Here is a 19823-nt window from a genome sequence, read left to right as displayed (position 1 = left end):
GCCAGTTGCATTAAACATGAGTTATTTCTGCACACCAATTAAAAGGCAAATATTTTCACAGTAAATATTAAAATATGAACCAACTATATACTCTTTGTAAGAGCTCATCTCCAATAATATAGGTATGTTAAAGGCAAATGAAAGAAAAATCACATCTTTCATACAGTAATCAAAAGAAAAGTAGTGTTTACAGCCAAGTTGAGTTTGGACCATGGAAACTTGTGATGAAGAGGGATGTTCATCAACATAAAAGGCCAGTTCAATGTCTTAGTCCATCTTTACTTCTGTAAGAGAATGTTACAAACTGCATATCTTGTAAAGAACAAATTCTCAGTTCTGGGACATGGGAAAAGCAAGGTACTATATGGGGTGGGCTGCTTTTGTGTCCTCATGTGGCAAAAGGTAGACATCAAGAAGATGAACATCACATCCTCAGGTGATAGGAGAGGAGAGCAAACTCAAAATCTTTTTGTTCTTATGAGGTCTAATTTGTTCGTTTCTTTTGTTGCCTCTGCCTATGGTGTCACATGCAAGAAATAATTGCCAAATTCAGTTAATAAAGCTTTTGCCTTATTTTTTCCCTAAGTTTTGAAAATATATTATTTCAAGTTAATTTTTGTGTTTTATGTTAAGTAACAGTGTCATTTATCTGTTACTACCAGTTTTCCCAGTACCATTTGTTGAAAAAAGACTATTTCTCCATTGGATGGTCTCGGTCCCCTTGCCAAAACTTGATTGACCATATATGTGAGCATTTGGGGGACTCTGTTCTATATCATTGGTTTTAATGTTTGATTATGATACTACCACACTGTTTAGGTTACTCTATGTAGATTACTATTGCTCTGTAGTAACTTTTAAAATTGGGAAGCACAATTCCTTAAGCTTTGTTCTTTCTCAAGATTGTTTTGACTATGCAGAGGTCTCTTGATATTCTATATGATTTTAGGGCAGGCTTTTCAATTTCTGGAAAGGTCACAGGAATTTTGATAAGTATTACATTAAATCTGTAGATAATATTGGGCATATCAATGTTTTAACTTCTTTGTCCATGAATAAGGGGTGGGTCTGTACTTGTTTCTTCCAGCAATCTTTTATCATTTTTATTGTGCAAATCTTTCACCTCTTTAGTTGAGTTCATTCCTGTGTTTTATTCATTTTGATACTATTTAAGTGAAGTTTTCATGGCTTCCTTTTTTGATTGCTCATTGTTAATATGTAGAAATTCAAATAATTTTTGTTGAGTTTGTATTTTGCTATTTTACTGAATTCATTCTAACTTCAGTGGAATCTTTAGGATTTTCTACATAGAAAACATTTGTGAAAATACTTTTGACTTCCTTTACCATTTGGATGCTTTGTTTTTCTTGCTTCCTTGGCTAGAACTTCCAGTGCTGGGTTGGATGGAGGTGGCTATAGTGGACATTGTGTTCTTGCTCCGATCTTAAAGGAAAAGTTTTTATTATTTCACAAAATAGAGGTGGGGTATCTCTTATCCAACATATTCAGAACTAGAAGTGTTTCAGATGTTTTTTTTTAATTTGGAAGTATTTGTGTAGACGTTACCATCGAGTATCTCAAATCTGAAAATTAAAGTGTTCCAGAATTCCAAGCTGACCATCATTCCATTATGTCATTGTTTAATTGATTTTGGATTTTTGGATTACAGATGCTCAACTTCTCCTAGCAAATGGAATTTAGCAGCTTATTGACTTATGACCAAGTATGTTTTATTCTGAAATGCAAATATTATTGAAAATAAAAAAATCAATAAATATCATTACCAAATGAAGGAAAAAAGGCTACATCTCAATGAAAAAATATTTTGTAAAATCCTTTAACATTCAAATGGAGAGAAGGAAGTTAGCTCAACATAATAAAAGCTATATATGAAAAACCTACAGTGAATGGTATACTCCTTTGATCTTAAAAAAGGCTAATAGTATCTTTGTATTAGTAAATTGCATTAATTAGAATTAAAGTAGGCTTTAAGCCTAAAACTATATGAAAATAGAAGTGCCTTTTTTTCTTATTATTTCATGTTCTCAATAGTTTTAAGTAAAAATTTAGGAAGTTTCTCCATTACTTTAGTTCCATGTTCAGAGATCTTTGTCTTTGCAACATACCCAAGACTTTATTTTGTCTCTTGATCATTTATAAAGATATTTCTGAATGAGAAGTAGTGTGGGTGAAAGGATTAGTGTATATGCAGATAACTATTTTTGTATTTGTAAAAATGTCTTAATGTCAAATTATAGATGTAAAAATCCAAACCAAACAAACCTATAAAATAATACACATATCTGCATAACTACTCGAATGAATAATATAACATTATCCATAGAAGAAGCCTTTGCTGAACCTTTGCCTAACTAGGAACTGCACCCTTCCTCAAAGTAGCAGCTATCCAGATTTTATAGCAATCGCCACTTCACCTTTTTTAGGAGCTCTTTCACACACATGTACTTTCCTAGATATTGTATTTTAGTTGTGGTATTTTTAAAAGAAAATGCCATTTAAATCCCACTTAACCTACAGTTCCCCTATTCATTTATTTTTCTTGGTTTGTCTTGCTGAAGCCGGCCCACGTGGTCTGTAGGTGTTCTGTTCTGAATTTTGTTCAGTGCATAGTGCATGATACAGTTCTGTACCTTTCTTCATCTCTTTGTCCTCTATAAAATAGTAGCTGGATCCTGGAGCTTGATCCAACTTAGATTCATCTTTAGATGAATTTAGATTCATCTTTTAGAGATGATGTGTTTTTATCACAATGCATCTAATGATAACCACTGATATTTAATGCCTAATTTTATTCCTACATTAGAAGGAGTATAAATCATATTTTAATGACATAAATTGGTTTCTTATAAAGAAATGCTTCCTATTTAGGTAGTGATATAGTTTACACTGGAATGGTAAATGCTTGGTTATTTTTTTCAAATAAGTGAATTCTGTATCTGAAGTTCAATTTTCTGTTTGTATAAAGAAGAAATGCCTTATGAACTCATAATATTGCTAATTGAACATTATATCTTAATTTTTTCCTCTTTGAGATTTCTTGTTTTCAAAAATAGGGGGAATAATAGGAGGTTTTATAATTGTCATTGTTGTCTTAAACAGTAAAGACAATAGCCACAAGTTATCAATAGTTATACCATTGATATTTTAGTAAAGAGTTAAACAACTGTTCTACCTATCTTGTTCTCCTTTACTTTGTCCTATATTGTGTGTTTCTGCTATATTGATGTATCCTTACAGAGTAGGGCTGAAAAAATGTAGCTCAGTGTTAGAGCACTTACCTAGCATGCACAAGAAGAGTACAGGTTCAATCGCCAGCATTATAAAAGAAAAGGAAAAAATATGACTTTGTATAGGAATTGATTGACCTTTTTAAAAATATATTTATTTTTTAGTTATAGGTGGACACAATATCTTTATTTTTATGTGGTGCTGAGGATCGAACCCAGTGCCTCATGCATGCTAGGTGAGTGCTCTACCGCCAAGCCACAAGCCCAGCCCTGAATTGATTGATCTTTAGTTTCTTCTTTGAGTTGATGAATGTGAAATATTGCCACAGTGTGAATATACTACTCTTGTCATTGGTTAAAATACTTAATTGAATTTGTGTAAAAATTTAAAACTTGTATTTTCTTAGTGTATTATTGAATGCCTGTCATGTTCATGATATGTTGTATGTATACTGTTTTTTATATCACCTTTATAGTATTTTGAGATAAATTGCTGAACTGTAAATCCCAGTGAGACATGTAGGTAACAGTAGTGATGGGATGGTTTGTAGCTTTCCTTAATAGTTTTGTACCAGAAATATCAAAGTCTTTGTGCAATGGGTGATTCACTACCTCTTCGTAAATTCACTATTCACTGAATTCACTAATTGCCACATCGTGGGAGAAGATTAAATAAAACTGAAATATTACCCCCAAAGAGTTATACCATTTTGGGAGGAAAGTTAATCAGTTATAGTGGCCAATTTATATGTTTTTAAAAGAGAACAATCATTTTTTTTTTCAAGGAGAGAAACTCTTCTAATCCTTTCACATGCAAACAAAAACAGTATACATACTAAGCAGAGGCTTTCAATATGGCTGTACATCAGAATCATGTTTGCATTTCACAGAAATATATGCTGGAATCTTGTTGGATAAACTAGAAACCTATGTATTTGAAAAATGCAAATGGAATAGATACTTAGCTGATTCTTATGTGCAACCAGATGAGAATCTCTGAATTAGAGAATTCATGATGATTTTGAACTTAGCCTAGTCTTTTACTGTAAACAGAATGACAATTTGTTATTAGTAGTAGAGGACATATGTATATCCATGTAAGAAAACAGTCAGCCTGGCATACACCTTTGTGGCATAAAAATACCTTGAAATGTCAATCAATGAGCTAACAATATAGAAACCAATATTAGAGATCCACCAAATTTATTATCATGCTACTTGGATTTGAATTAGAGCATTACTCAGGTTTTCCTCATGACCTTTAATGACAATAGAGGTGAATTTTAAGCCTCCTATTAATGCATTTTCATATCTTACTGTCTTTTCAAAGAGTACTTTTTATTTTAGTGTGCTTTCAAACTTAAAACATGCAAGAATAGCACAGGTAACTTCCATGTATTTTACCTAGATTTCAGTAATTCACTAGACATTCATATTTTTCCTCACTTGCTATGTGATTTCCATGTGTGTTCAACCCCCCACCTAATAGAACTGGGTAGTAATTAGTCAATGGTAGTTTTTAATTTTTCTTCAAATCACTGCTTGACAGTAGAGAATATTTTTTGAGAGAGAGAATTTTAATATTTATTTTTTGAGTTTTCGGCGGACACAACATCTTTGTTTTTTTGTATGTGGTGCTGAGGATCGAACCCGGGCCGCACGCATGCCAGGCGAGTGCACTACTGCTTGAGCCACAACCCTAGCCCGAGAGAATTTGTTTAATGTTCAAATCCTTTTTTAAATTCTAATTAATTATATATGAGAGTAGAATGCATTTTAACACACCATAAATAAATGGAGTATAAGTTCTCATTCTTTTGGTTGTACATGATGTAGAATAACACCAGTTATGCAGTTATATATGTATATAGGGTAATAATTCATTCTACTATTCTTCCTACCCCTCATACATCCTCCCATTCCTTCACTCCCCTCTACTTAATCCAAAGTTACCCTATTCTTCCCTAGCACCCCCACCCCTTATTGTGAATTAGTATTTGCATATCAGAGAAAACATTCATACTTTGGTTTTTTGGGATTGGTTTATTTCTTAGTATGATATTCTTCAGCTCCATCCATTTACCAGCAAATGCCATAATTTCATTCTACTCTGATTTTATCTCACTCCAGTCAGAAGGGCAATAATCAAGAATACAAACAATAAATTTTCACAAGGATATGGGAAAAAGGGTACACTCATACATTGCTGGTGGGACTGAAAATTGGTGCAACTATTATGGAAAGTGGTATGAGATTTCTCAGAAAGCTTGGAATGGAACCACCATTTGACCCAGCTATCCCACTCCTTGGTCTATACCCAAAGGACTTAAAACAGAATACTACAGGGACACTGCCTCATCAATCTTTATGGTAACTCAATTCACAATAGCCAGACTATGCAACCAACGTAGATGCCTTTCAACAGATGAATGGATAAAGAAAATGTGGTATATATACACAATGGGATATTACTCAGCCTTAAAGAAGACTTTATTTAGCAGGTGGTAGTTTAAGTCATTAAGTTTATAGTAATTTGATACAAAGCACTTCATTAAATTTTTTCTTGGAAAACATTAGTAGGTAATATTCTGCCAAATTACAAAATAAGGCTTAATTAGTATCAAATGGAAAAGGAACATTAATGGAGCTCTTATGGACATTTACAGAGTTAAGAAATTAAGATTTTGGAAAGTAGGGGAATATATCATTTAATTTGAAGGTTTATTGCTAATAGTCATGAGAATATAGATAATATGAATATGTTCTTAGGCAAATACAACTTACTAAATTGATAAAAGTAAACAGCTATTCATATTAAGTATTACATCTATAATTGCAGGCTCTCAGGCTCTCCCTTAGATGCAGTTGGCTTTTACAAGCAAATTCTATAAAAGAATTCAAAAGAAAATATGATAGCAGTCTGAGTTTTCTTTAGATTTGGAAATGAATGCTTCTCAATTTTAAACAGTATGATTACTTAATGAAATATAACATGGCTTTATAAGGAAGTAAGATTACTAATTTTTCTCCTGAAATGGAGGCAAAATTCTGAGTTCTATTAGATAAAATTATGGTTTGGAAAGAAGGACATAAGATTACAATCATGTGTGTACCTAGAGAATCTGAACTAATGAATAAAACAGTTTATATGTAAATTTAGCAAGTTTACTGACTATAAGGTCTGCATAAAATTTGTTTTTATGTAAGAAATAGGTGAAATTGAAAAGTCAATTTACAGTAGCATCAACAGGAGAAGTAAATATAACTGTAAAAGTACTCCATACTGGGAACTATAGACCACTATTCAGAGGAATTAAGGAAGATTTTGGAAAGTGGAGGAATATATCATGTTCATTAGAAGGCTTGTTATTTTAAAATGTCATTATACTAGTCATGTATTCATAAATGAATATAGGAAAGTAATATCAGATTTATTCCACTGTCATATCTCATTCCCCCTCTTTCCTTCATTCCCTGTGTGTAATCCATAGTACTTTTATTTTCTCCCCCATCCCTTATTGTATGTTAGCATCCACATATTCGAGAAAACATTTGGCCTTTGGTTCTTTGGGATTGACTTATTTCACTTAATGTTAATGTTATTCTCCAACTTCATCCATTGATCAGCACATGCCATAATTTCATTTGTCTTTATGGTTGAGTAATATTGCATTGTGTATCCATACCACATCTTCGCTATCCGTTCATCTGTTGAAGGGCAACTAGGTTGGTTCCATAGTTTGGCTATTGTGAATTGAGCTGCTATAAACATTGATGTAGCTGTGTCACTGTAATACGCTGATTTTAAGTCCTGTGGGTATATGCCAAGGAGTAGGATAACTGGCTCAAATGGTGGTTCCATTCAAGTTTTCTGGGGAATCTCCATCCTGCTTTCCAGAGTGGTTGTACCAAATTTGCAGTCCCACCAGCAATGTATGAACATACCTTTTCCCCTCACATCTTTGCCAACATTTATTGTTGCTTGTATTTTTGATAATTGCCATTATGATTGGAGTGAGATGAACTCTCAGTGTAGTTTTGATTTGCATTTCTCTAATTTCTAGAGATGTTGAATCTTTTTCATATATTTATTGACCATTTGTATTGCTTCTGTGATGTGCCTGTTGGGTTCCTTAGCCAATTTCTTGATTAGGATGTTTTTTTTTTTTTTTGGTGTTATTTCTTTATATATCCTGGAGATCAATCCTCTATCGATGTGCGGGTGGAAAAATTTTTCTCCTATTCTGTATGCTCTCTGTTCGTGCTCTTCATTGTTTTCTGTGCCTTGAAGAAGCTTTTTAGTTACCGTCCTACTTACTGATTCTTAATTTTACTTCTTGTGCTTTAGAAATCTTGTCCAGTAAGTTGCAAAGCTGACATGATGGAGAGTTGGGCCTACATTTTCTTCTAGTAAGCACAGGGTCTGTGGTCTAATGCCTGGGTCCTTGATCCACTTTGAGTTGAGTTTTTTACAGGAAGAGACATAGGGAGTCTAATTTCATTTTGCTACATATGGATTTCCAGTTTTCCAGCACCATTGGTTAAAGAGGCTTTATTTCTCCAACATATGGGAGCCTTTGTCTCAGATAAATGTATTTATGTGGGTTTGTCTCTGTCTTCTATTTTGTACCATTGGTCTTCATGTCTGTTTTTCTGTCAATACCGCGCCATTTTTGTTACCATAGCGCTGCTGTATAATTTAAGGTCTTGCATTGTGAAGCCTCTGGCACCACTTTTCTTGGTAAGAATTGCTTTGGCTATTTTGGGCTTCGTATTATCCAAAAGTGAATTTTTTTTACTGCTTGTTCTATTTCTATGAAGAATGTCATTGGAATTTTAATAAGAATTGCATTATATCTGTATAGTGCTTTTGGTAGTATGGCCAGTTTGACAATATTAATTCTGCCTATCCAGGAACATGGGAGGTCTTTCCATTTTCTAAAGGTCTTCAATTTCTTTCTCTTTATTTTTTCCCTTTAACCATTTTTTATTCTGCTCATATTCCATTTCTTTAGTGCTCTGTAGTTTTCATTTTAGAGGTATTTCACCACTTCTGTTACATTGATTCCCAAATATTTATTGTTTTGAGATGTTATTGTGAATAGGATAACTTCTTGGATTTCTCTTTCAGCTGATTTGTCATTGATATATAGTAATGCAACTTATTTATGGGTGTATTTATAGGTGTATAGGAATGCAACTCATTTATATCTTGCTACTTTGCTGAATTCATTTATGAGTTCTAGAAGTTTTCTGCTGAAGTTTTTGGGTCTTCTAAATATAGAATCATGTCACTGCGAATAGGGATAGTTTGGAGGTATTCTTTTCCTGTTTGTATCACTTTAATTTCTTTTGTCTAATTGCTCTGGCTAGGTTTTCAAGGACTATGTTGAATAGAAGTGGTGAAAGAGGGTGTTCCTGTTTTATTCCAGTTTTTAGAGGGAATGATTTTATTTTTTTCTGCATTTAGAATGATATTGTCCTTGGGTTTAGCATATATATCTTTAATAATGTTGAGGTGTGTTTCTATTGTCCTTGTCATTTTTGAATGTAAATGGATGCTGAATTTTGTCAAATGCTGTTTCTGTATCTGTTAAGATAAGCATGCAATTTATTGATGTAATGAATCACCTTTATTGATTTCTATATGTTGAACCAGCCTTCCATCCCTGGGATGAACCTGATTTGGTCATAACATACTATCTTTTTAATATGTTTTTGTATGTGATTTGACAGTATTACGAATTTTTGCATATGTGTTCATCAGGTATATTGATCTTCCTTGATGTGTCTTTGGTTTTGGATCATGGTGATACTAGCTTCATAGAATGAGTGTGGAAGGGTTCTCCCCTTTTTTATTTCATGCAATAATTTGAGGAGGATGGGTGTTCTTTGAAGTTCTGGTAGAAGTTGGCTGAGAATCTGTGTCGGGTTGGGCTTTTCTTTCTTGGTAGACTTTAGATGGCATTTTAAATTTCATTGCTTGTATTTTTTTTAAACTTTCTATGTCTTCCTTATTCAGTTCGGGTAGGTCATTTGTCTCTAGAAATTTGTTGATGTCTTTATTATTTTCTACTTTATTGGAGTATAGATTTTCAAAATAGTTTGATTATCGTCTGTATTTCAGTGGGATCTGCCATGATAGTTCCTTTTTCATTATGAATTTTATTTATTGCCTTCTGCTTTTGGTGTTGATTTGTTCTTTTTGTAGAGCTCTGAGATGTAATGTTAGGTTATTTATTTGGTGATGTTCTACCCTTATAAAGAATATGCTGAGGGCAATGAACTTTCTTATATATAAAGTAAAAAATTTAAAAATAAAAAATAAGAATATAATACAAAACCAGATTGAAATATACTAATCAAATATCCTGGTCCTCAAAAGACAGAGCCATGAAAAATAACTGGTTTCAGAAGTGTCAGACATGAAAAAAAAATCCAAATATAAGTAAGAAAAAAAATCCAAATATAAGTAAGTATAAATGTCCATGATGAACAATAGTTAAAAGAATTCACAGCTAGAAAGCCTATACTACAAAACATAAGATATTTTATGAAGAAGAAATGAAATGTAAAATTGAAAACCAGCAAAAAGAGGAACTACACTAAAGGAATAGTCAATCAAAGGAGAAACTCATTCAAATTAAAAACCAGAAATAAATCAAAATGACATGGAATAAACATGATTTCTCAATAATAACACTGAATGTCAGTGCCCTAAACTCATCAATCAAAAGACATAGACTGGCACATTGGATTAAAAATTCAAGACCCAACAATATCCTGTCACCAAGAGACTCACCCCATAAAGAGATCAACAGACTGATGGTAAAATGGTTGGAAATTAACATATTGTTAGCATGGATCTCTTAAACAGGGGTTTCTGTCCTCAGATTAAGTGGACCTCAAGTAAAATTAACCAAGAATGCCATTTCATACTGCTTAAGGGAATTATACATCAGCAAGACATAACAATATTACATATGTATTCCCCAAACAATAGAACATCTCTATCATCTAACTTTTCTCAATTTCAAATATGACATAACAGAATAATACTGGGTGACTTTAACACAACTCTCTCACCACTGGCTAAATCCTTCAAACAAAAACAAGCTATAGATCTAAAAAAGTACAATTAGTAATTTAGGCTTAATGGACATATATAGACTATTTCATCCATCAGTGAATGAAAAATCAATATATTTTTTTTTCTCCACAGCTCATGGATGCTTCTCTTAGATCATATAGTATGCCACAAAACAATTCTTCTCTGAGCAAATATAGAGATTACCTTGCTTTCTATCAGATTACAATGGTCTGAAGTTAGAAATTAATGATAAAATAAAAAAGAAGCTACTCTACATCTGAAGACTAAATAATATGCTATTGAATTACTGATGTGTAGCAGGAGAAATGAGAGATGAAATAAAAAAAATACTTAGTGGTAAATGAGAATCATGACACAACTTATCAAAATCTTTGGGACACTATGAAAGCAATTCTAAGAGGAAAGTTCAAATTTAGAAAGATTGAACTATTTTTATTATGATAAAGTAAATACAAAAACTTAATTTTATTGCATTGGCATTCTAGAGGAATTGGTAAACCAAATGATTGTGATTTCTAGTTACTAAGATCTCTTATTTCCGTTAAGTGTGGTATGATGGGTTGTTCACCAACCAGTGTTTAATGAACAGATTTGTTGCCTTGGGTATAAAAATAATTGAAGATATCTTGGTGTACAATAGTGGTTACTCCACGTGGCCTGAAGCCAAAACCTCCTTATTCTTAGTCAAGGGCTTTGAAAAGCAGCTAAGCACAGGTGTCCGCATGGGAGGTTATTGTTGTATTCTTTTGTTGAATGTGAAAATTTTAATTTTTTTTCATTTTATTTCAGAGAGAATATCACAAGAAATTTGTATAGTTATGGACAAAAAAGAAAATAAAGAACACATAGGTCATCTTCTTGAAGAAGTGCTAAAAACTGAATTAAATGTAAGTATTTGAAGATTTAGTTTGGTAAACTTTGCCGCAGATGTTTGCAGAAAAAAGGTATCATCCTTGATAAAGCATGAACACCATTTGGTCTTAATATCATTCTGCCTCAGTGGAATTTTTGGGTCTCTTAACACTTAGGACTTCAATATGCTCCCTTCCCTTTTCCTTTCCTGTCCTTTTTGTTTTGAAGTAGGTTCTTGCTAAGTTGCTAAAGGCCTTGTTAAGTTGCTGAGCTGGCTTTGAACTCTCAATTTCTCCTGCCTCAGCCTCCCTAGTTGCTGGGATTGCAGGCGTGTCTCTGCCACCATACCCCAGTTTCAATCCTTAGGTTGATGTCACATGAATCATTTTGGTCATCTAAAACTAGTCCTCTGAAAGATTGCCTAGGGAAGACTCATGGATGCAGTATTTCCAAGTCCTTCCATGTGAACAAAATCTTCAAGTTGATTTGGCCAGATTAAAACTGAGACAAAAAAACAAAAACAAAACAAAAAAAAACTTGGTTCAGAAATTTTTCCTTGAGTATCTTAAATATTCTACTCTATTTTCTTCTGTAATAAAGTGTTTTGTACAAGTGTGGCGAACATATAATTTTGTTTTTTGGTCTTATAGGTGATTTAGTCTGTATGAATGAAGGCCCAAATAATTATTTTTTCTTTAAAGTTCAGTTGTTTCCTTTGAATTTTCTGTTAGCCATTTTTAGTTGATGATCTGGGGTATATTATGTGTTCTTTTATTGTTTAGATTTAAGTGTTTTTATTTACTGAAAATTACTATGCCATTTTTAGCATTTTATGTTAAGTTCGGTTTTCAGAGATTCTTGTTGCATGATACACTCTTAGCTGCTGCTTTCTTTCGGAGTTTTAAAATGTCTTTTTCATTTTAGAATTTTTTTGCTTTCCAGTTTCCTTTGTTTCAGGCATGAAAAGATCATTTTATTTGCTCTTATGTTCTTTTTATTTTAGCCTCCAATTCTGCAATGAATGAATTTCTTCAATTTTTCTGTTCTAATAACTACTTCTATTTCTTTCCAATTCTGATTTTAAGAATTTCATTTATCTTATTAAATCTTAAGTTATGATTTTCATTTCTTTTGTGAATAGGTGTTTCTGATTTGAATACATTGCCTATAGAAACTTTTACTCTTTTGTTTCTTATATCAAGCTTATGTGGGATTTATTTTTCTCTACTGAAACTCTTTTTTTCCCCATAGCTTTATTGACGTAAAGTTGAAGTGCAATAAAGTGCACATATTTGAAGTATGCACTTTGATGAGTTTTAATATGTATATAACTAATATTAATATAAAAAGTATTTGTGGGGCTGGGGAGACAGTTCAGTTGGTAGAGTTCTTGCCTCACATGCTCAAGGCCCTGTGTTCAGTGCCCAGCACCACAATAAATAAATAAATAATAAAAACCAATTGCATTTCTTTTCTTAAAATTTAAAATCATGAAGACTGTCTCCACATATTTTAATACATTAGAAATCAATTATCTTAAGATCTATACAACCCCATCCCCACATGTTAACTATTTCAAAATTAGATGGCACACTTATAAATATCTCAGAGGTCAAGGAAGAAACACAAGAAAAGTAAATAAAAAGTGCTTTGAATGAAGTGAGTAAAAAGCTTAAAATACCAGAATGTCTTGGATGAAACAGTGCTCAGATGAGCATTTATAATGTAAGAGTACTTGTATCAGAAAGAAGCTAGATAGGAATCAAATTATTTTCATATTATGTACTAGGTAGGAAAAAGTAAGAGTAGAAATATATGAAATAGAGGAGAAATAATACAACTAAAATCTGATAAAAATAAGCCTAATCAAGAAAAAGGCAGGTAAAAATTAATGGAAAGGGAGCTATAAAAATAACCCTACAGATGCTAATAATATATAATGGTAATATTACAATTATATGCCAACATATGTGATAGCTTACACAAAACATGGTCCATATTAGAGAAGGGTCCAAGTTCTGAGAAGAAAGAGTATTCTCTCATTGATGCATGAAATATTCTATATGTGTCTGTTATATCTAAATTATATTTTTTACTTCTAGACTTCATTTAGATTTTGTTTAGAGGATCTATTCAATGGTGACAGAGGCATGTTAAAGTTACCCAGTATTACTGTGTTGTGTTCTATTTGATTCTTGAAATTGATACGGTTTGTTTGATGTAGATACATGTTCCATTGTTTAGGGCATAAATATGTAAGATTGTTATGTCTTGTTGGTGTATAATTCCCTTAAGCAGTATGAAATGGCCTTCTTGTTTCCTTCTGATTAACTTTGGCTTGAGGTCGTCTACTTTATCAGATAGAAAGCCCTGCTTGTTTATGTGATCCATGTGAGTGATATGTTTTTGCTGATACTTTTATCTTCATCATGTGGATGTCTTTGCTTATGAGGTGAGTCTCTTGGATAGAATATTGTTGGATATTATTTTATAATCCAGTGTGCCAGTCTGTATCTTTTGATTAATGAGTTTAGGCCATTAATTTTCAGCATTATTATTGAGATATGATTTGAATTCCTACTCACAAGTGTATTTATAGTTTTTAATTTGAATTAGTTTCTCCTTTGGTTGATTATTACTTTAGTGTAGTTCTTACCTTTGCTGGTTTTCACTTTTTTCCATCTAATATTTAAAATTTTTACTTTAAAAAATATTTTTAGAGTCTGAAAAGATGGCGGCGAGGGGAGTGCATTGCCCCCGTGTGCTGCTTCACTGTGTGGGAGTATGACAAGTCAGGACGGCTAAAGGATATCTTGTTAGGAATTTCCAGCAATAGTGGGGTGCTCCGGAACCTGGAGGAAGGATTTCCATCGCACGAGGATCAGCTACGGGGACTCAAACGCGAGAGGTTTGTCGCACTGCTTATTCAGCAAATCGGCCCGAGGCTAGAATCTGCAGCGTGCGCTGGGATAGAGACGCAGGGTTACAGCGCTGCAGTTTCTGCCAGCCGCGCAAGCACCGTACTCAGGGCTGAATTCTGGGTTCGAGACGGGGGAAGGAAGCGGTCCATCTCGGTTCTCCACACCGGTCAGACCACAGAGGAGGCCAGCAGCCACCATGTTGGTAAACTGACGTCACCACCGCTGTTTTCGACTGACCGCAGCTCATTCAGCCATAGAACAGGTAATTTCAGGCTGCAATTCGCCTGCGGCTTGCAGACAGATTGCTAGGGCTCAGCGCCTGGGTGCTTCTTAGAACCTGATCTTATCGGAGTGAATACCCAGCGCGGGGCGGCCCAGGGCTGCTGAGCCTGCGGAGGCTGCTTCTTGGACCCTGCGCCTACCAGAGCATACAACAAGCACTAAGCAGCCGAATTACGGCTCCCGGAACTGAGCCCGCGGGGACTGCTTCTTGGAGCTTACATTTATAGGAGCTTACACCGAGTACGGAGTGGCCGAGTTCCGGCTCCCGGAACTTCCCTGGCCCGGGGCTAGGAGCCCGCGGAAACTGCTTCTCGGTCTGGATCCTGCTGAGGGCCGGTCAGGACTCACCCGGTGCTTTGGTTGCCCGGCAAGGGGAACGAAATGCTGCCATTCGCATAGGATACCAACATGGCAGAGATCTGATGTCTGCAGAAAGCGGCGGAGGAGGGAACTTCATCAATACCAGTGGTGACATAAGCAGTTGGTCTCCTGGTAGGGGGGGTGAGGCACAGTCACCCGAGTCTCCTCAATTTGTCGTCGAGCCAGAGGGAAGGAGCCGGGCCGCCGCCAGCGCCCAGAGCAGGCCCAGTGGCTCGCCAGCGTGGTGACCGCGTGACCCCAATTGGAGAGGGGGCGGAGCGGAGCCGCCACCCGCAACCGCAAGGTGGGCAGACCCGCAACCCAGTGGTAGGAGGGGCAGGGCAGAGCCGCGGTTCGCGCTTGCAAGGTAAACAGACCTGTGACAGCCTGGTGGGTCAGGCCCAGTGGCCTGCTAGTGTGGTACACACGTCACCCCAACTGGAGTAGGGGCAGAGCAGATCCTTCTCCCACGCCCGGAACAGGCCCTGCCGGTGTGGTGGTCACGTGACCCCAATTGGAGTGGGGGCGGAGCGGAACCGCCACCCGTGCCCGCAGGGTGAGCAGACCAGTGATCAACCTGCAGATCAGGCCCAGGGATCGGCAGGCGTGGTAGGAGGGGCAGGGCAGATCCGCCGCCTGCGCCTCCAAGGTAGGCAGACCTACAACAGACCGGCGGATCAGGCCCAGGAGCCTGCCGGCGTGGTACAAACACCACCCTAATTGGAGTAGTGGCAGAGCAGAGTCGCCGCCCGTGCCAGGAACAGGCCCAGCGTCCTGCAGGCGGGGTAGTCACGACACCCCAATTGGAGTAGGGGCAGAGCAGAGCCTCCACCCGTGCCCGAAAGGTGGGCAGATCTGTGACCGACCAGCGGGACAGGCCCAGTGGCCTGTCGGTACGACAGACACGTCACCCCATTTGCAGTAGGGGCAGGGTAGAGCCGCCGCCCGCGCCTGCAGGGTAGGCAAACCTGCAACCGACCGGCGGATCAGGCCCGGTGGCCTGCCGGCGTGGTACACTCGTCACCCCAATTGGAGTAGGGGCAGAACAGAGCCGTCGCCAGCTCCCAGAACAGGCCCAGTGACCTGCCGGCGTGGTAGCCACGACACCCCAATTGGAATAAGGAGAGAGCAGAGCCGCCGCCCGCACCTGCAGGAAAGATACGCAAGCAGTATGAAAAGACAAGGAAAGAAAGGACCACAAGCAATGCAGGTCAACGCAACTTTAGAAGAGGTAACAGCTGCAGCAGATGGAATGTCAGATAAAGAATTCAGGATATACATGCTTCAGATGATCTGGAGTATCAAGGAAGACATTAAACAGCAAAATCAGACAATGAAAGATCACTTCGACAACGAATTATGCAAACAAATCCAGGAAGCAAAGGATCAACTATACAGGGAGATAGAGGTTATAAAAAACAAACAAACAGAAATCCTAGAAATGCAGGAAGCAATAAACCAACTTAAAAACTCAATGGAGAATACTACCAGCAGAGTAGAACACTTAGAAGATAGAACATCAGACAATGAAGACAAAGTATTTCAACTGGAAAAGAACATAGACAGCTCAGCAAGAATGTTAAGAAACCATGAGCAGAACATCCAAGAAATATGGGATAACATTAAGAGACCAAACTTAAGAGTCATTGGGATACAGGAAGGTACAGAGCTCCAAACCAAAGGAATGAGAAGTCTATTCAATGAAATAATACAAGAAAACTTCCCAGACTTGAAGAATGAGACAGAATCCCAAATCCTAGAAGCCTACAGGACGCCGAATGTGCAAAATCATAAGAGATCCACACCTAGACACATTATAATGAAGATGCCCAACATACAGAATAAGGAGAGTATTTTAAAAGCTACAAGAGAAAGGAAGCAGATTACATTTAGGGGTAAGCCAATCAGGATAACAGCTGATCTTTCAACACAGACTCTGAAAGCTAGAAGATCCTGGAATAACATATTTCAAACACTGAAAGAAAATGGGTTCCAACCAAGAATTGTGTATCCAGCGAAATTAAGCTTCAGGATGGAGGATGAAATTAAAACCTTCCACGATAAACAAAAGTTTAAAGAATTCGCAGCTAGAAAACCATCTCTTCAAAACATCCTCGCCAAAGCATTACAGGAAGAGGAAATGGAAAATAACAATGAAAACCAACAGTGGGAGGTAGGACAGTAAAGGGGGGGGGGAATAATCAAAGAGGAAAACAAACCATGTTTAGTAACAGAAATAAACAAATATGGCTGGAAGAACAACCCATATCTCAATAATAACCCTAAATGTTAATGGCTTAAACTCACCAATTAAGAGACACAGGCTAGTAGAATGGATCACAAAACAAGACCCAACAATATGCTGCCTACAGGAGACGCATTTGATAGGAAAAGACTTACATAGGCTGAAGGTGAAAGGTTGGGAAAAATCATATCACTCATATGGACTTCGGAAACAAGCAGGAGTGTCCATACTCATATTAAATAAAATAGATTTCAAGCCAAAGTTAATCAAAAGAGATAAAGAGGGACACTACATACTGCTTAAGGGAACCATACACCAACAAGACATAACAATCATAAATATTTATGCCCCAAACAATGGTGCAGCTATGTTCGTCAAACAAACTCTTCTCAAGTTCAAGAGTCTAATAGACCACCATACCATAATCATGGGAGACTTCAACACACCTCTCTCGCCACTGGACAGATCTTCCAAACAAAAGTTGAATAAGGAAACTATAGAACTCAATAACACTATTAATAACCTAGACCTAATGGACATATATAGAGTATACCACCCAACATCAAGCAGTTACACTTTTTTCTCAGCAGCACATGGATCCTTCTCAAAAATAGATCATATATTATGTCACAGGGCAACTCTTAGACAATATAAAGGAGTAGAGATAATACCATGCATCTTATCTGATCATAATGGAATGAAACTGAAAATCAACGATAAAAGAAGGAAGGAAAAAGCATACATCACTTGGAGAATGAACAATAGGTTACTGAATGATCAATGGGTTATAGAAGACATCAAGAAGGAAATTAAAAAATTCTTAGAGATAAATGAAAACACAGACACAACATATCGGAATCTATGGGACACATTGAAAGCAGTTCTAAGAGGAAAATTCATTGCTTGGAGTTCATTCCTTAAAAAAAGAAAAAACCAACAAATAAATGATCTCATACTTCATCTCAAAATCCTTGAAAAAGAAGAGCAAAACAATAGCAAAAGAAGTAGAAGGCAAGAAATTATTAAAATCAGAGCTGAAATTAATGAAATCGAAACAAAAGAAACAATTGAAAAAATTGACAAAACTAAAAGTTGGTTCTTTGAAAAAATAAACAAAATCGACAGACCCTTAGCGATGCTAGCGAAGAGAAGAAGAGAGAGAACTCAAATTACTAGCATACGGGATGAAAAAGGCAATATCACAACAGACACTTCAGAAATACAGAATATAATCAAAAACTATTTTGAATCCTTATACTCCAACAAATTAGAAGATAGTGAAGGCATAGATAAATTTCTTAAGTCATATGTTCTGCCCAGATTGAGTCAGGAGGATATAGACAACCTAAACAGACCAATATCAATTGAGGAAATAGAAGAAACCATCAAAAGACTACCAACTAAGAAAAGCCCAGGTCCAGATGGGTATACAGCAGAATTTTACAAAACCTTTAAAGAAGAACTAATACCAATACTTTTCAAGCTACTTCAGGAAATAGAAAAGGAGGGAGAACTTCCAAATTCATTCTATGAGGCCAACATCACCCTGATACCTAAACCAGACAAAGACACTTCAAAGAAAGAAAACTACAGACCAATATCTCTAATGAACCTAGATGCAAAAATCCTCAATAAAATTCTGGCGAATCGGATACAAAAACATATCAAAAAAATTGTACACCATGATCAAGTAGGATTCATCCCTGGGATGCAAGGCTGGTTCAATATACGGAAATCAATAAATGTTATTCACCACATCAATAGACTTAAAAATAAGAACCATATGATCATCTCGATAGATGCGGAAAAAGCATTTGACAAAGTACAGCATCCCTTTATGTTCAAAACTCTAGAAAAACTAGGGATAACAGGAACATACCTCAATATTGTAAAAGCAATCTATGCTAAGCCTCAGGCTAGCATCATTCTGAATGGAGAAAAACTGAAGGCATTCCCTCTAAAATCTGGAACTAGACAGGGATGCCCTCTCTCTCCACTTCTGTTCAACATAGTTCTCGAAACACTGGCCAGAGCAATTAGACGAAAGAAATTAAAGGCATAAAAATGGGAAAAGAAGAACTTAAATTATCACTATTTGCAGATGATATGATTCTATACCTAGCAGACCCAAAAGGCTCTACAAAGAAACTATTAGAGCTAATAAATGAATTCAGCAAAGTGGCAGGATATAAAATCAACACGCATAAATCAAAGGCATTCCTGTATATCAGCGACAAATCCTCTGAATTGGAAATGAGGACAACCACTCCATTCAAAATATCTTCAAAAAAAATAAAATACTTGGGAATCAACCTAACAAAAGAGGTGAAAGACTTATACAATGAAAACTACAGAACCCTAAAGAGAGAAATAGAAGAAGATCTTAGAAGATGGAAAAATATACCCTGTTCATGGATAGGCAGAACTAACATCATCAAAATGGCGATATTACCAAAAGTTCTCTATAGGTTTAATGCAATGCCAATCAAAATCCCAACGGCATTTCTTGTAGAAATAGAGAAAGCAATCATGAAATTCATATGGAAAAATAAAAGACCCAGAATAGCAAAAACAATGCTAAGCAGGAAGTGTGAATCAGGCGGTATAGCGATACCAGACTTCAAACTATACTACAGAGCAATAGTAACAAAAACAGCATGGTACTGGTACCAAAACAGGCGGGTGGACCAATGGTACAGAATAGAGGACACAGAAACCAATCCACAAAACTACAACTATCTTATATTTGATAAAGGGGCTAAAAGCATGCAATGGAGGAAGGATAGCATCTTCAACAAATGGTG

The 19823-nt window shown here is 36.1% G+C and overlaps 1 protein-coding gene across 3 annotated transcripts in view; it reads left to right on the top strand.

Moving 5' to 3' along the window:
- Crppa (CDP-L-ribitol pyrophosphorylase A) overlaps nt 1–19823 on the top strand; it is a 312498-nt gene that overhangs the window by 112456 nt on the left and 180219 nt on the right. For all 3 annotated transcript variants that reach the window (XM_071608033.1, XM_071608031.1, XM_027932651.2), the window contains one exon: nt 11149–11246. In XM_071608033.1, the coding sequence (XP_071464134.1) occupies nt 11149–11246 (98 nt within the window). The remainder of the gene's footprint in view (nt 1–11148; nt 11247–19823) is intronic.

This window comes from Marmota flaviventris, chromosome 1, assembly GCF_047511675.1.
Source record: "Marmota flaviventris isolate mMarFla1 chromosome 1, mMarFla1.hap1, whole genome shotgun sequence".
NCBI classification, from domain to species: domain Eukaryota; kingdom Metazoa; phylum Chordata; class Mammalia; order Rodentia; family Sciuridae; genus Marmota; species Marmota flaviventris.
This window is presented reverse-complemented; position numbering and strand designations above follow the sequence as displayed.